Genomic DNA, 16,647 nt, shown 5'->3' on the forward strand with positions numbered 1-16,647 from the left:
CTTTCACCCAAATTGGAACGCATCATTTTTCAAGGTGGGCTAGTAGTATCTCTGCCTTAACACCTTTTGTTTGAGTGTGAGTACTTCAACATGATTTTGTATACGCCTTGATGGATCTCATGGAGGATAGAATTAGATTTTTCTCATTTTGAGTATCAAATGAGAGGCAAGGAAAAGCCTCTTTTGTACAGTACATCACCTTGTAAAACAAAGTGTGTAGCTCTTTTTCTAAGCTTCTGGGCTTCATCCTCGTCATCAAGTAGGACTTAATCCTTGAGGAAGGCTAATATGTTTTAGATCCATGAAGAAATGTCTTCAATCCACATTACATCTTCCCCATTTGTAGTAGAGGGTTTGGAGAGATACTCAGTGGACACCATCTTTAGTAGTTCGAAGCCATTACAACTAGCGAATTTGGATAGAGTGTCGGCATGGGCGTTCTTTCTACGTGGGATTTGTACCAACATACTTTTTGAAAGATGGGAGGAGGTCCATAATTAGTTTAAGGTATGGAGCCATGCCTTTTTCCCTTGTAGTGAAACTACCATTAACTTGACTAACTGCTACTTGAGAGTCACTACTTATGAATAGCCTCATTACTTGCATTTCATTAGCTAATCTTAAGCCAGCTAAGAGGGCCCCATATTCTTCTACATTTTTGGTAGCTCTAAATCTGAACCTTTCTATATATAGATGAGCTTGTGATCTTCCAGTCTGACCAAGACCACATAAACGAGCCATCTACTAAAAGGCTCTAAGTGGGATCTTAACTAGTTCTATTGTCTTCTCCATTTCAGGGACAATGAATTCCACTATAAAGTCTACGAGGGCTTGGCCTTGATAGAGGTTATTACCTTGAAGACAAGAACAAATTCCTTTAGCTCAACAACCCACTTCATCAATCTTCCAAGGTATCGGATTTTTGGAGCACTTGTTTAACTGAAAAGTTTGTTAGTACATGTATGCTATAGGCTTGAAAGTAATGCCTCAACTTTTTAAAAGCTTTGACAAGGAAAAGTGCGATCTTCTCCATATCGGGGTAGAAGACTTGTGCTTGTAGGAGGGCTTTGCTGCCATAGTAAATGGGCAATTGGTGGTTGCCTTATTCTCTCATGAGAACTGAGTTGATGACCTCTTCAGATATGGCCAAGTAGAGTTGTAAAGACTCATCAACCTTTGGTTTTGAAAGAATGGTGTCCTGTTCTATGAGCTTCTTCAACTCTTGAAAAGCGTTTGCACATTTCTCTATCCATTAGAACTTATTTAGAAATGGAGGCATTTGTCGATGGCTTTTAAGACAAAATGACTTAAGGCTACCATGCACTTGGTAAGGCTCTACACCTCTTTAGGTTTTTAGGGAACCTCATTTCTACCAAGGCCTTGATCTTCTAGGGATTGGTCCCTATACCTCTTTAGTTGACCATATAACATGGGAACCTTTTGAAAGCGGCACAAAATGCATACGTAAGGGAGTTTAAACACATTCTGTACCTCCTTAATATTCAAAAAGTAGCATCCAATGCTACACATGGTCCTTAGTCTTCAAATGTTTTACTAACGTGTTATCTACGTAGACTTTCATAATTTTACCAATAAGACTGGCAAAAAATTGTTGACAAGTCTTTGGTAAGTAAACCTGACATTTTTCAATTCGAATGACATTACCTTATAGTAGTAGAAATCTCTATCAGTGATGAATGAGGTGTTTCCTTAATTCATAAGATGCATGGAAATTTGATTGTAACTTTAGTAGGCATCCATGAAGCTTACAACTCATGCCCTTAGTGAAGTCCACGAATTGATCTATCTTTGGGAGGAGGAAGCTATCCTTCAGGTAAATTTGATTGAGGTTGGAAAAATCTATATAGACTCTCCACTTGCCACTGTGCTTCTTTACTAAAATTGAGCTGGAGATCCACTTTAGGTAAGTGGCCTCTCTAATGAAGACACCCGTTGAATCAATGGAGAAAATGAACGGTTAAAAGACACAAATTTCCACCAAATATTGAACTATCAACTAGCCTAACAGCTTGTCGACCGAGGCTGCAGGTCCAATTCCTGTGACCGCGAAGTGTAGGTCTGTTTGCAGCTGTCACGAGCCTGAAACCTATGGCCTCAGGTCTTGCCTTCCAAATGCCAAAGTCCGCCTTTATCCTTAAAATTTATTCTACCATGTTTTCATTCATTATTTCACGTCTTTCTTACTTTAGAAAGCATTCAAAACATCCTTGTGTTACTGTTATATTCAAAAGAATTACAAGAATCATCCACTTATTCAAATTGGAACAAGTTTAGATTGATGATAAAATGATGTTTATGGTAATTACTTTAGTGTAAGTTTCACAAAGTGATATCAAAACTCCAGGTAGCATGGAAGCTTTTAACCAGTCATTCATTTTGACAACATTGGTGACACTAATACTTAAATACATGTGTTCTTTGGTTCGACAACTTGCTTATCGCTATTATAACTTGCACTTATTTGTTTAATGATTTTTTTACAAATGAAAAGCCAACTTTCTATTGAGAAAGTACCACTTCAAAGTGAATAAAGGTGAAGTTCTTATACTCTATCCCCTTTTTTTGTGTGTATCACTTACTGATAAAGCTAATTAATCCACACAAGTAATCAAACTAAAAAGAAATTTTTTTTTTTGAAATTTTAAAAATTTCAATAATTTTTTCTATTTCTTTTTTTAATATTTAATAAAGAAATTAAAATTCATACAATCACGCAAAATAAATAATAAAAACTCAATTTTTTTGTCACTCCTAAACTTGAACCTGACATTGCCTTCAATGTCTCAAACTGTTATCAAGTAAGCAAAATAAAAGAATAAATAATGGAATATGAGACTTGCCAAATATGTCAAAACGTGAAGGCTAATTTTAAAAAAAAAAAAAATTGCAATGGATGATCCACTACATCCTTTCCTTGTCCATCATTGGTTTGTGTGTTTTAATTTGTCATATTTCTACAAAATGAAGAGAAATTGATCATTGATAATATGGAACAATTTATATTAAGTTAAACACTAGGGTAATATGGGGATGAAGATACATAAACTAGTAAAAGCAATAAAAGTTATGAATCCTATTATCTAGAAAGCATAATAAATAAAAGGAAATAAAATTAAATTGCCTCCCAATAAGCGCTTGTTTATAGTTATTAGCTTGACTCTATTGTTTTGGTTATTTATGGTGGTTTAAAAAGGAAACTTTTAGCTTTGCAACGACTGCACTGACGAATGTTTCTGTATTCATTATTGAGCCCCCCAAATTTCAAAACTTTCATATTGATCTTTAATCACTCCAATAAATCCGCCAACTCTTTGTTTTATAGTAAGGACTTCTATAATCATTCTTTTTTTCATGGTCAGTCATTTTACACTTTTCTAGGTAGACATGTTGCTTAGTGGAGTATTCATGTAAAGTTTTGTTGTCTATATTACACCCTCAAGATTATCTCACCATTTTCAAAATCCATTAATATAAGTCAGGTTGCCAAGAAAGGTCTTCCTAAGATTATTAGAATGCCTTGATTTTCTTCTACATCAAGGATAATGAAATCAGTCGGAAAGATAAAATCTCCATCTTTGATGAGCATATCCTCAACAACTTCACAAATGCGTTTGATTGACCTGTCAACCAGCTGTAGAGTTATTGAAGTTTTGGGATTTGCCTTTTCTCCGAATCGCTCATGCTTCCCTGGAAGATGGAATGTTTATCTATTTAGAGGCTTCTCCTATTGTAATTAGCTTCGTCCATGAGAGGCATATGATGTCCACTTTGGAGATTTGGAAGATGATTTCCCATTTGGGATTCTCCTCTTCTCCAAAGCACTCATATTTCTTTACATGATGGATAGTTTATCCATATAGATATTTATCTTATGGCGATCAACTTTGTCCATGGGAGGCATATTTATGACGTGAAGACATTCATAACAAAATACATTTCATTAAATAGGAAATATTTTACATAGGCTGGGAAATATCATCGACTAAGCAATTGAGCTTTGCTTATTGATAATACCTTCTTAGGTGTTTTACATTCCATGGGTGAAGTTGCACCTTTACTTTTTAGCGCAAGGTTGTTTATGTGAAATTATCTTTTCATTACTAGGCAAGGAAAAAGAAGTCTCTCCATTAACAATTTGACTTGTGGTGTGAATAACTTGCAACACCTAAGGGAGCTCATCAACTCATGTCTCCTTAGTACATCAAGTTTCCTTTGCAATGTGTACTTAATAGTTTTGTTGTTGGTTTCTACTTAGCCATTTGCCTGAGGGTGCTGAGGTATAGAAAGGTGTTTCTTGATCCCAGCTCTTCACTTAGGTCCATAACCTTTTTGTTGTCAAATTATTGTCCATTGGCTAATATGATCGAGTGGGAAGTGGAAAACTGGTGTACGATGTTCTTCCATAAAAATCTTGAAGTATTAGCTTCTGTAATTTTGATAAACATTTGGCTTCTACCCACTTTATGAAGTAATTGATGGCTACGATAGCATAGCTTGCGCTACCTCCTTCCTTTGGCAGGCCTATGAGATCAATCTCATACTTAGCAAACGGCCAAAGACTGGAAACCACCATAAGTTCTTGTGAAGGTTGCCTTTGTATTACACTTTCATCCAAATTGAAACGCATCATTTTTCAAGGTGAGCCAGTAGTATCTTTGCCTTAGTACCTTTTGTTTGGGTGTGAGTACTTCAGCATGATTTCGTATATGCCTTCATGGATCTCATGGAGGATGGAATTGGCTTTTTCTCATTTTAAGTATCAAATGAGAGGCAAGGAGAAGCCTTTTTTGTACAATACATCACCTTGTAAAATAAAGTATGTAGCTCTTTTCCTAAGCTTCTGGGCTTCATCCTTGTCATCAAGTAGGACCTAGTCCTTGAGGAAGGATAATATGGGTTAGATCCATGAAGAAATGCCTTCAATCCACATTACTTCTTCCCCATTTGTAGTAGAGGGTCTGGAGAGATACTCAATGGATACCATCTTTAGTAGTTCAAAGTCATTACAACTAGCAAATTTGGATAGAGTGTCGACATGGGATTTGTACCAACAAACTTTTTGAAAGATGGGAGGAGGTCCATAATTAGTTTAAGGTATGGAACCATGCCTTTGTCGCTACTTATGAATAGCCTCATTACTTGATTTAATTAGCTAATCTTAAGCTAGGTAAGAAGGCCTCGTATTCTACTACATTGTTTCTAGCTCTAAATCTGAACCTTTCTATATATAGTTGAGCTTGTGATCTTCTAGTCTAACCAAGACGACACTGGTCCTAAAGCCTATCTCTCTAAATGAGCCAACTATGAAGAGGCATTAAGTAGGGTCTTAACTAGTTCCATTGTCTTCTCCATTTCAGGGATAATGAATTCTACTATAAAGTCTGTGAGGGCTTGGCCTTGATAGAGGTCCTTGCCTTGAAGACAAAAACAAACTCCTTTAGCTCAACAACCCACTTCATGAATCTTCCAAGGTATCAAATTTTTGGAGCACTTAGTGAAAAGTTTGTTAGCACATGCATGCTATAGGACTGGAAGTAGTGCCTCAACTTTTTAGAAGCTTTAACAAAGGAAAGTGCGATCTTCTCCATATCGGGATAGTAGACTTGTGCTTATATGAGGGCTTTGCTGCCGTAATAAATGGGCAATTGGTGGTTGCCTTCTTTCTCTCATGAGAACTGAGTTGATGACCTCTTCATGTATGGCCAAGTAGAGTTGCAAAGACTTATCAACCTTTCGTTTTGAAAGAACGGTGTCATGTTCTATAAGCTTCTTCAACTCTTGGAAAGCCTCTACACACTTCTTGATCCATTAGAACTTATTTCCTCTCTTAAAAACTTTAAAGAAATGGAGGCATTTGTCGATGGTTTTTAAGACAAAATGACTTAAGGCTGCCACGCGCTTGGTGAGGCTCTATACCTCTTTAGGTTTTTAGGAAACCTCATTTCTACCAAGGTCTTGATCTTCTAGGAATTGGTCCCTATACCTCTTTAGTTGACCATATAACCTAGGAACCTTTTGAAAGTGGCACAAAATGTGTACGTAAGGGAGTTTAAACACATTCTGTACCTCTTTAATATTCAAAAAGTAGCATCCAATGCTACACATGGTCCTTAATCTTCAAACGTTTTACTAGCGCGTTATCTACATAGACCTTTATGATTTTGCCAATAAGACTGGCAAACAATTGTTGACAAGTCTTTGGTAAGTAAACCTGACATTTTTCAATTCAAATAGTATCACCTTGTAGCAATAGAAACCTCTATCAGTGATGAGTGAGGTGTTTCCTTAATCCGTAGGGTGCATGGAAATTTGGTTGTAACTTGAGTAGGCATCCATGAAGCTCAACAACTCGTGCCCATGGTGAAGTCCACGAGTTGATCTATCTTTGGGAGGAGGAAGCTATCCTTTGGACAAATTTGGTTGAGGTTGGAAAAATCTATATAGACTCTCAACTTGCCACTGTGCTTCTTTACTAGAATCGAGCTAGAGATCCACTTTAGGTAAGTGGCCTCTTTGACGAAGCCATTACATATTAGCTTCTTCATCCCCTCATTTAGAGCTTTCTGCCTTTCTGGGTTGAGGGCCCTTATTTTTTCTATACAAAGCAACCTTAGGATCAAATTTTAGGTGGTGGCAACTAATCTTTAGATCAATACTCACAATGGCCTCGTATCTCCAAACAAAGACATCCAAATTCTTGTGTAGAAAGCTTTTAAGCTTCTTTTTGGCCTTGGGTGGTAGATCATTTCCCATTTGTAATTCTTTAGTTGAGTTTTAAGAATCCACGAGAAAACTCTCCAGTTAGTTTATTGCAAATGTTTTTTAGTTGAATGCGAGGGTCCAACTCATCAATGATGGCATCTTCTTCAGAGGGTTTGCCTTCAAGGACATCTTTTCTTCAAGGAGCATCTCTTCTTCAGGTGCATTAATCATTTCAATGCTTTCCTTTGTTAAGAGGATTGTCTTTCTTTAAGTGTGTAAATCATTTTGGCATCAAACAACACCATGTTGATGTCTTGTGGTTTTGCCTTCCTAAGGGGGTTCAAATAGCATCGTTGTCCCCATCTGATCACCTTAATTGTGGTGATACCATGTTCTATTGAGAATTTCATCCACAATTGATGGATGGAGATGATGGCCCATAACTTTTTCAGAGTGGGTCTTTCTAACACTTCATGTTAGGCAGATTTGTTATCCATGAAATGATCTATTGTTTGAGGTAGCATGCCCATTTCTACTACGAGGTAATAATCTACCTTGAAGCTATCTTCAGTAAACTTAGACAAGAGGGAGCTTATAAGGGTCAGCTCATAATCTATTACCATTTCGTCATAGCTACTAGAGCTTTCATTACCTACTTGATTGAGCTTCAATCCATTGTGTGTTACTACCACCCTTACTTCAAGGAATCACAATAGAGATAGCACTGACCTAAAACATCATCCTGAGCAAAGGTGATAAGTTGAACATGTCTTTCCCCTTGAGGGTTGTTATTAAGTTTAAGACCCTTAAAGAATATGTGTATCTCCTGAATAGTACGCTATCTATGTTTGTTAGAGGTCTATTCTCTGTCTAGGCTCATTTCTTGGCCTTTCTCTATCATCTTTTATATAACAAGTGTAAACATCACTAGGAGGTCGCCTTGCTTCATTTCACATGGATTGTTGCTTTACCTAGGTGAGGAGAAATTCTCTTGCGAGGGATGATTGTCTCTTCGATTAGCTTGAGAGTTATTTCACTCAAAGTATAGAGTTATGCCTGTACAATCTATTGTATCATGGCTATAGGAATAATAAAAGTATAATAGAGGGGAGCAGCAGGCCTATTCTTAGGTTCGGTACTTCGACCTCAACCTTTTCCTCTTTTGTGGGCCAGTTACCTTGATTATCTTGGTCGTACATTATTACTATGATCAACATCTTCGTAAGCTAGTGTTGCACAACGTTCAAGGTGGTCGTGGCAAACGCTTAGCCTAAAGTGGGAGCAAGCATGTGGCTCACCTGGTTCCGCTGGTGGTTCACCAAAATTATAGGTAGGACCTCTTTCTTTTTGTCTTTATGAGGGTGAGAGCCCTGTGGCGGCTCTGTTGCGATAATCAATCAATTTATTGATGATCTCACGTTGAATCATTTCTACCAATACATCATAACTGGTAGGGTTTTGATTTTGTAAATCCTTCTAAAAATGAGATATTCATGTTAAGATCTCTCCTTAGGGTTGAAAGGGGCTCTCTTTCAATGATCTATTCACAATAAGTCTTCTAATCGATGAAACGAGCCAAGAAACCTTTTAGCATCTCACCAACTTGTTGCCTCACATGTTGAAGACCTTGGATAGAGACTCTACCTTATTTGCTAGCTGCAAGGCACCTTTAGAATGCTTTCTTGAAGTTAGGCCTGCTCCTAATGGTTCCTTTTCGTATCCTGCTATACCATACTTCAGCAGCTCCACTTAAGGTCAAGTGGAAAGCTCTACATTTTACCACTGGTGAAGCTCCTCTCAAACTCATGTAAGTTTTGTAATTGTTGAAGTGCTTTGCTGGGTCACCTCTCTCCTCGTACTTAGAGATCTTTGGATGTACAAAGTAGCTTGGAAAAGGAGTATCCCTCAATCCTCTCAAGAATGGCACATTATCATCATCATCTAAATCACAAGACTTTTAAGGCTCATCAAAATCTTTCTTCAACCTTGTACATGGGAGAAAGCTAAGACTGAATGGTTTCTCATGTTCTTTTTATCTTTTCTTTGATGCCTAATCCTAGACGAAAGGGCTTGCATAGCTTAGTTGTGCATATGCTCATGTGTCCTCGCAACAGAAGGCAGCTATTGAAGCTCATTTGTAGCATTGAAGATGGCTGGAATGACCTATTTCTAGGGTTCCCATGTTAATCCTGTTAAAGACTAATTGATCTTTGAGGTCTATGGTTAGGCTCATATTTAGGAGAAAAGTTATCCTCCATATTGAATAGAGCATTGATAGGTCAGCCAAATGCGTAGTTCAACGAAATGTCCACTCCTACCTCCCTTTCCAAGAGGTTAGCATCTCTTTCTTGTCAACAAGATGGAGCGCCCTTTGGCTCTGACCTTCATCTTCTTCTTGAGGAGAATGATCTTTTTAAGGTACAAAATGGGTTGATTGTTGACCTACCTGACCTTGCATTGACATGAGGAATTGTTGCATGATGGCATTTTTCAATTAATGTTCCTCATGTTGGCAACAATAGTGGCCACTTCCCAGGTGAGTGGGTAACAACTTTCATCCTATATCATATGTGCTGGTGGTGAGGTCGATGATGACCGATTGGGTTATATCTCTGGGAGACCCTTTCTACATGGGCCTTCCTACCCTTCTAGATAGGGCTTCTTCACTACTTGAGCTTAGTTTTCCTAGGCAGCTCTTTTCTTCAAAGAGCTGGGGGTCTTATTAGTGGATTTCTATCTCCAATTATTCCTTTTTCACGGAATATCAATAATCCAGGCATCGTCAAGTTGTTCTTTATTCAAGAACAAAACATTTTTGAAAAGGAAAGCCAAGTAATATTCCAGCAAGCTTTTTTCAAAGGGTTTACTAGTGTTTTATAACGTGACTTTTTACAAACGATGTCAATTTGTTCACCTCGTTTTTTGTATCGATGATATGGACAATAATCTGGCTCCACTTATGTCTACGCAAGCTTGCTCTTACACTTGGACTAACCATTAATTGCACATTGTCTTCTCCGATGGCGATGAAGACGACCGCGATTACTCCGACGATCAAGTATATCAGGGAAATAATATATTTAAGTATGGGACGTGCTTTAGACTTGAGCTACTTAGGTGTTTGGACACAGAGGATATGTATGCGAGTATGTACAATATGGGAAAGAATAATCTTACAAAGCTCTTGGTAAATAAAATTGCATTATCCTAAATTTATACAATGTGTGATCTTTTATAGTGCTTTGGATAAAGCGCTGGCAGTTAAATGGAGAAGTACGTGGCTTTATCCCAATGGCTGGAACGTCACTTCGCAGGCATCACGTAGAAAATCCTAAGGTCTGTGGCATTCAATATTGTCTGAAAAGTAACCGCTCTACAACCTAGGTCTGTGCACTTAGGTAGTAGGCTAACAAGACCTGATATTTATTTGCTGCAGGACATCACGTCAATGATTTTCACCAAATCTATGTGCAAAAGATCTCTTGGGACATGTATACGTAGGAGATGCTCTTCAGTGGCTATGAGGTATCTTATTCAGTAATGTGGGCTTCGGCCATGTATGTTGTGCCTCAGATAAAGCAGTTAACTACCTCTCTAAGTACTTACAGTAGGAGGCGTCTTTGTTTCGATTTGAGCTTCCCCTTTTTAGCTGAAGTACCTCCACTTCGTCACTTTTGTCCACGTGGAGTTTGACCCTTTGTTATGCTTCTTCCTTGATGCCACATGAGCTCTTTATTGAGTCTCGGTAGCGAGGCGTAATATTATGTTTTCCATCCAATGGTCATCAATATATAGATGGAGACAACATGTGAATCATGAACATAATGAATGCTAAAAAAACACAGTTTTTCACCAAAATCTTGAATTATCGACTGGCCCTATGCATAACCAAGAAGTGCAGGTCTTAAGAGCTTGCAAGTCGCAGATCAAGAACCTATGGCCTTGGGTCTTGCCTTCCCAAAGTCAAGTCCGTCTTTGTTCTTGAAATTTTGTTCTACCATCTTTCCACTTATTATTTCTCATCATTTTCACTTTAGAAAGCACCCAAGACATCCTATTTTACGCTACTAAATTTTCAAAAAAATAATAATAATAATAAATTTCAACACTTAATCCACATTCAATTAAACAAGCTTACAGACAACTTATGGTATTCTTACAATAAGAGGGAGGTAAACTCTCAATGTAGAAAAGTAAGTATAAACAAGGATTTTTAAAACATGACCATATGGGGGGAGGAGGGGGGGGTGGAATTGAAGTGTTAAATTAGAATATAACTAGTTTTAGTTCTTGTTTGAGCCACATTTATTTTATAAGAATACATTTTTTAATGGTGTATTGATAGAAAATGTGTGCTTAAAAAATAAGAAAAAATTTTAAATTTGAGTGTAGAATTATTTTATTAAAAAATGTGTGATTGAAATAATGTCAAATCACTATTTAAAGATGTATTTTTTCAAATAATATAACTCAAACATGGAAGTCGTGGTGTGTCATTTTTCGTTTCAATTTAAATTGGTATCAATTCCAGTTGGGCTTCTCGGCCCGGACCCCCAGAAATAAAGTATAACAGGCCTTTGCAAATTCGGGTAAAACTTCCCCAGTGTAATCAAGATTTTACTCTCTGTTTCTTGCGGAGGAAGAAGAGAATCGAGTTAGAGAGAACCAGATAGATGGATCCCAAATTCACAGAGGTGTCCCAAGTATTCCAGCTATTCAAAGCAGCGTTTGTACGAAAAGATTTTGATACTTGCATGAAACTTCTCTCTCAGCTCAAGGTACAATTTTGTTCACTCGAAATCCTTATTTTTTTAATGATTTTCAAGGTTCGTTGAAATTGAACACTTTTATTGTTTCCCCAACTTTATCAAGATGATGTATGTGTTTTACAGGATCCAGAAATAGTCGGGTTTTGTCTTACTAATGTTAATAATACCTGTTCAATTAAAATCAATTGTAAGGAGTATGTCACGGAGTTATATCTGAGGGATTTTGTATGGCCTGATTAATTTTTCAATTTTTGCTTTGAACATTTAAGGTTAGAATAATAGAAATGTGGCAGTGGAAAGTGATAAGAATTTTGTGGGGCAAATGTAGGCTTGTGTTGATGAAGATAGTACTATTTCATGGCTTTACAAGAAGTTTGGGAAATTAGACAACATTTATTATGGAAATGAATGTTCTAATGGGAAAATGGGGTTTCATGATTTTCTTGCTTAATGGCGTAGGAGCAGATCCAGTCGATTATAGTTCTAAATCATGAAAGCTTTAAAAAAATGTGTTTTTAGGTGTAGAATGTATTCCTTTGGGTTTATGAATCTTCCAAAGTTTCCATGAGAAACGTTTGGACAAAGTAGTGGTGGTTCAGAAACAGCAAGTTTACTTTTTTCCTTTTTGTTCTATTGTAAATGAGAAAAGAAAAAAAGAAATCAGTATCAAGCAATCTAAATTTTGGGAAACACATTAGTATATTTTTTTCTCATTTTTCAGAAAGAAGTTACAAATATTTCTTCAAAGAAGAAAATGAGTGAATTTTTATGTTAGTTTAAAACAAAGTTTAAAAAGGCGAGATAAGATAGGTTATAATGTGTACTGAATTTCCAAAGTTGATGTATAGTTGATTAATAAATAATTAAAAAAATAGTGAATTTCAAAAACATGTTAACCAATGAAATTTTTTGGGTTTAGAAAGTGAGGCTAGGTTATTAGATAGAGGCGCGCACCTCTTATAGTTTAAGACATGGCATTGAAGCTTATGTTACAATCAATACATGCGTAAGCCTCATTGAACCATTAAACGTTTGCACTTTAGTGCAAATTCTGAGCGCCTCAATGTCGCCTTTTTAAACCATGGTTTGAACTCAATGAGTTCCATTTAATTTTGAAGCAAAGGAGGCTATAAAGAGGGTAATATGGAGAAATAAATAGGTTGAGGTGAATTTTTGTTGGTGTGTTGAGTATAAAACTGGGCGATTGAGCATGGATTAATGGTTTTGCATTATGCCAGAGAGAGATACAAGAACAATCTCATTGGAAGAAAGATATAGAGAAAGAGGAAATTTTTATGCAATTTTTCATCAATTTAGGAAAGTTATGTACATGGTTTAGAAAGGTGGCATTGAGGTGCGAACATTTAACGGGTCTCACAAGGTTTAAGCCTCAATTGATTGAGACATAAGCCTCATTGCACATGCCTCAAACAATGAGAGGCTTGCGCATCTCTTTAATGACATGGGCCCCCACTTTTTATTTAAATTACAAATTGTATTGGTTCATTTGCATTGAAAATCCACTAATTTCTTTAATTATTTATAAATTAACTTTGAAAATCCATTGTATATTAAACCTACCCTATTTTTTTATTGTTTATTAATCAACGATAAATTATTAGTCCAAACACAACACACTCTAGAATTACAATACATCAGCGAGACGGCGACAATGTAGAGCTCTGGGGACATCACATTGGCGACGATAGCAACTAATAGCAGCACAGTCTTTAACTTATTATATTTTTTTGGAATTTTAAAGTTTGTTTATGGTCCATTACAAGCTTATTTTTGTATTTTTATTATTATTATTATTTTTTTTTTTGGTGAGTAAGCATCACCTCACAAAGGAAAATGCCTTAGTGCACAATTTCGCCTTTTCTAAACAATGTTTATATAGCAGGTATTTAGATAACTTCTATGGTGCTTGACTAAGAAAAGGAATATCTATTGAGAATGATGTGTAATGGAGCATTTACGAGTGTAAGATCTTATGGGGGAAGTAGTAGGAATTTTTTTGACATGAATCATTATTCAAATGATTTAGTAGAGCTTCTAAGACATGTCTCCTTGATTTGTATTTTTACCATTGACAAGACTGGTGCAAGGCTTTATAAGTTCAAAAATAAGAGTAGGATTTTGTAATGGAGGCTTAGGTTAAAGACTAAGGTTTCCAGCATTGAATGATAATTTAACCAGAATAGGAATAGGAAAAAGTAGAAGCAAAATTGTGTCTTCTGTTTCAAATAGCAATTCTTTTGGATGATTAGGTTTGTTTATTACTAAAGAAAGATGAATTGAATAGGATCTGATGTACTGTGTACCGGACAAATGCAGATTAGACAAAGTGAAGAAAATTCAATTTGATTGAATATATTTTCTAACTACAAGTTAAAAGACAAGGTCTATAGTATGACCATTTGACCAACTATGATTTCAGGGTTGACTTATGGTCATTAAAGGACAAAGTATTCATAAGGTAAATATACTGGAGATGAGGTCGTTAAGATGAACTTTTGGCTGCAAAGAATAGTAATATAGGAATCCAGAGAATTGTGCCAACAAGTGAAGGTGGCTGCTATTAGGATAAATTAAGGGAAGGCTGATTACATTATTTAATCTACAAGTGTAACCCAAACGGCCTATATTTTCTTTTCATTGTTTACATATATATTTTTTATTTCTATTTATTTTTAATTGGATCTTTCAGATCAAATTGAGTTGCGAATAACAACTTGAGTAGACAAGTTTAATTTTGTTAGGAATGATGAAGCTTAGTTTTTAGTTGTTGCTACATAGCCACCCCATTTTTATTGAGAATAAAGCCTAACTGAGCTTTGTTTATCATGTTTACTTTTACTTTGTGCTGCATTCGAATGCATTTTATGATCTTTGTCGGTAGTATATAGTGCAAGTTATGCTATATTTCATGTTGCAGGTTACATTGACAGAATTTAAGAGTTTACCTCCGTTATTTGAAGAAACACCAAATGCCATTCAGGAACGGACACTTGCTAGTAATAATAACCTCCTACTCTATCTGATATCTCTTGTGGCAATCTTTATTACATTTTTTGAATTTTCTTTTTTTAGTAGTAATATCTGTAATCTGATAAATTACAGGGGACATATATGAGCATGCAGTCTTTCTAAGTGTAAAGATTGAGGATCAGGATGCTTTGGAGAGGGATTTTTTCCAACTGAAACCTTATTATACAGATACCCAGTAATTATCTTTCTTTAATTGGTCATATTGATTCTCCATAACATATTTAGATATGTGATTTGTTATGTGGATTTTTAAATGTAAATTTTGGAAAGTTCTTACGATGTCAGTTTTGGTGCAGTATACTTTTGTTTAAAGACAAATCTTATGATCTTCCTTTCACTTGATTGAGCAGTGGTCTACAACCATCCACTCAGGAGCATCCGATATTAGGTCTCAACCTTCTGAGACTCCTCGTGCAAAACAGAATTGCTGAATTTCACACTGAGTTGGAATTGCTTCCTTCCAGTGCTTTAGAGAACCCTTGTATCAAGCATGCAATTGAATTGGAACAATCCTTCATGGAAGGAGCTTATAACCGTGTGTTGGGTGCTAGACAGACTGTACCTCATGAGATATATGTTCATTTCATGGACTTGCTGGCGAAGACAGTCAGGTCAAAATATATACAGTACCATATCACACTACTTCATGTATTATTTTCTTGGTAGATGGAATTGATTTGACACCATCATATATCAAACTCATCTTTTTTATATTTAGCCTCCATAAGGGAGGAATCTATAACGGTTAATTTACAAATAGATAGAAATAAGTAGTCAATAAGTAAATAGTACTTGTAGGTTCATTCTAAATTGTAATATAAGGTTGAAAAATGAAGTTTTACCATTTATAAATCATTTAAAAAGTTTGCCAAATGAAGGCTTATTTTTTTTCTTGGAAAGAGGTGGAGAAGAGTTGTTAGGGGCTTCTTAAGTCGTTGATACTAAACATAGAACATGGATAACATCTTATTATGGACACTGGTTCTGTCCATTGTTGTTTCTTGTTTAAGTCATAAATGACCACTAATAACCTCAATGGTTTTGTGCATAAAGTCAACTTATACCAGCCTTACTTGCATTAGAGATATTTGCTTGTGGATTGTTCATGTTGATATCTGGTTTATTTTAACATGTGAGTAGGTTTTTGGCACGTGATAGTTTGTTTGTTATCTTAGGGATGAGATTGCTGGATGCAGTGAAAAGGCTTATGACAGTCTTTCAATAAACGATGCTCGACAAATGCTGCTGTTTTCTTCTGACCAAGACTTGGTTAAATATATTGAGGAGGTAAGCTTCCTTGCACCTCATACCTTCCATAACCTTACTGATTCCCTCACTATCCTTTGCTTGTCAATGGAATTATGTTTGGTAAAGCTTTTTGTAGATTATAAGCAGTGGATCTTATGAAATTTGTGGATAAAAGTTGTGGGTCCTAGGATTGTGTGAATAAAAATGATTTTTAACCTGCTTATTATAAGCTTGAAAAAGCTTTAAAAAACATATAAATAAGGGTATTAACTTTCATCTTTGGTTCGGAGCTCTTGTCGCACCTTCATCTTGTGGCTATGAAGGAAGCAATAGTGCTAATTATAAACTATTGCAATTGCAGGAACATCCGGAGTGGGAGATAAGAAAAGGTTTTGTGTTCTTCCAAAGAGCTAAAGAATCTGCACCTTGCAAGGAGATTCCTTCTCTGCAGCTGATCAACCAGACACTCAGTTATGCAAGGGAGTTGGAACGGATTGTGTGACGAGTAGCTTCCCCCATCTTATCCGTGCTTCTGTTTTTTGTATTTTCGAATTTTTGATGCTAAAAACTGCTCTTTCGCATGGAATATTTTCATTCTGATTTGGAAAAAAATATTGGGGATGAAAAATAGAATGTTGGCGGAGTTTCTTTTCAGATGTTTAGTATTTTTAACCAATCAGACAGATTTGCATTTTGCTTTGGTTATTCATGTTTGTTGTTGATGCCAATACGTTTACTGTTTTTGGTTGTGTTCCAGAGAGTAGAATCTACTTCTAAAGTTTCTTATTTCCAAAATTTACGTTTTCTTGAAGTAAAAAAGTAAATCCTAATTTAACTTTACCTCAATAGATACTCA

General features: G+C 36.1%; 1 protein-coding gene across 1 annotated transcript; it reads left to right on the forward strand.

Moving 5' to 3' along the window:
- The first annotated feature begins 11,299 nt into the window (after positions 1 to 11,299).
- On the forward strand, positions 11,300 to 16,500 carry LOC111390478 (26S proteasome non-ATPase regulatory subunit 8 homolog A-like). Its single transcript, XM_023015525.1, has 6 exons — positions 11,300 to 11,501; positions 14,431 to 14,509; positions 14,616 to 14,718; positions 14,894 to 15,154; positions 15,719 to 15,830; positions 16,153 to 16,500. The coding sequence occupies exons 1-6, from the start codon at positions 11,397 to 11,399 to the stop codon at positions 16,291 to 16,293; spliced, it is 801 nt and encodes a 266-aa protein (XP_022871293.1). The 5' UTR covers positions 11,300 to 11,396; the 3' UTR covers positions 16,294 to 16,500.
- Positions 16,501 to 16,647: the final 147 nt, after the last annotated feature.

The sequence above is a fragment of the Olea europaea genome, unplaced genomic scaffold, assembly GCF_002742605.1.
Source record: "Olea europaea var. sylvestris unplaced genomic scaffold, O_europaea_v1 scaffold683, whole genome shotgun sequence".
NCBI lineage: Eukaryota > Viridiplantae > Streptophyta > Magnoliopsida > Lamiales > Oleaceae > Olea > Olea europaea.

What these genes read in the sequence shown, in the direction of transcription:
- LOC111390478 (XM_023015525.1), top strand. Translation starts at nt 11,397, where the DNA reads ATGGATCCCAAATTCACAGAGGTGTCCCAAGTATTCCAGCTATTCAAA. An exon ending in TCAGGAACGGACACTTGCTA is followed by an intron (nt 14,510 to 14,615) that starts GTAATAATAACC and finishes GATAAATTACAG; the next exon opens with GGGACATATATGAGCATGCA. An exon ending in TGGTTAAATATATTGAGGAG is followed by an intron (nt 15,831 to 16,152) that starts GTAAGCTTCCTT and finishes TTGCAATTGCAG; the next exon opens with GAACATCCGGAGTGGGAGAT.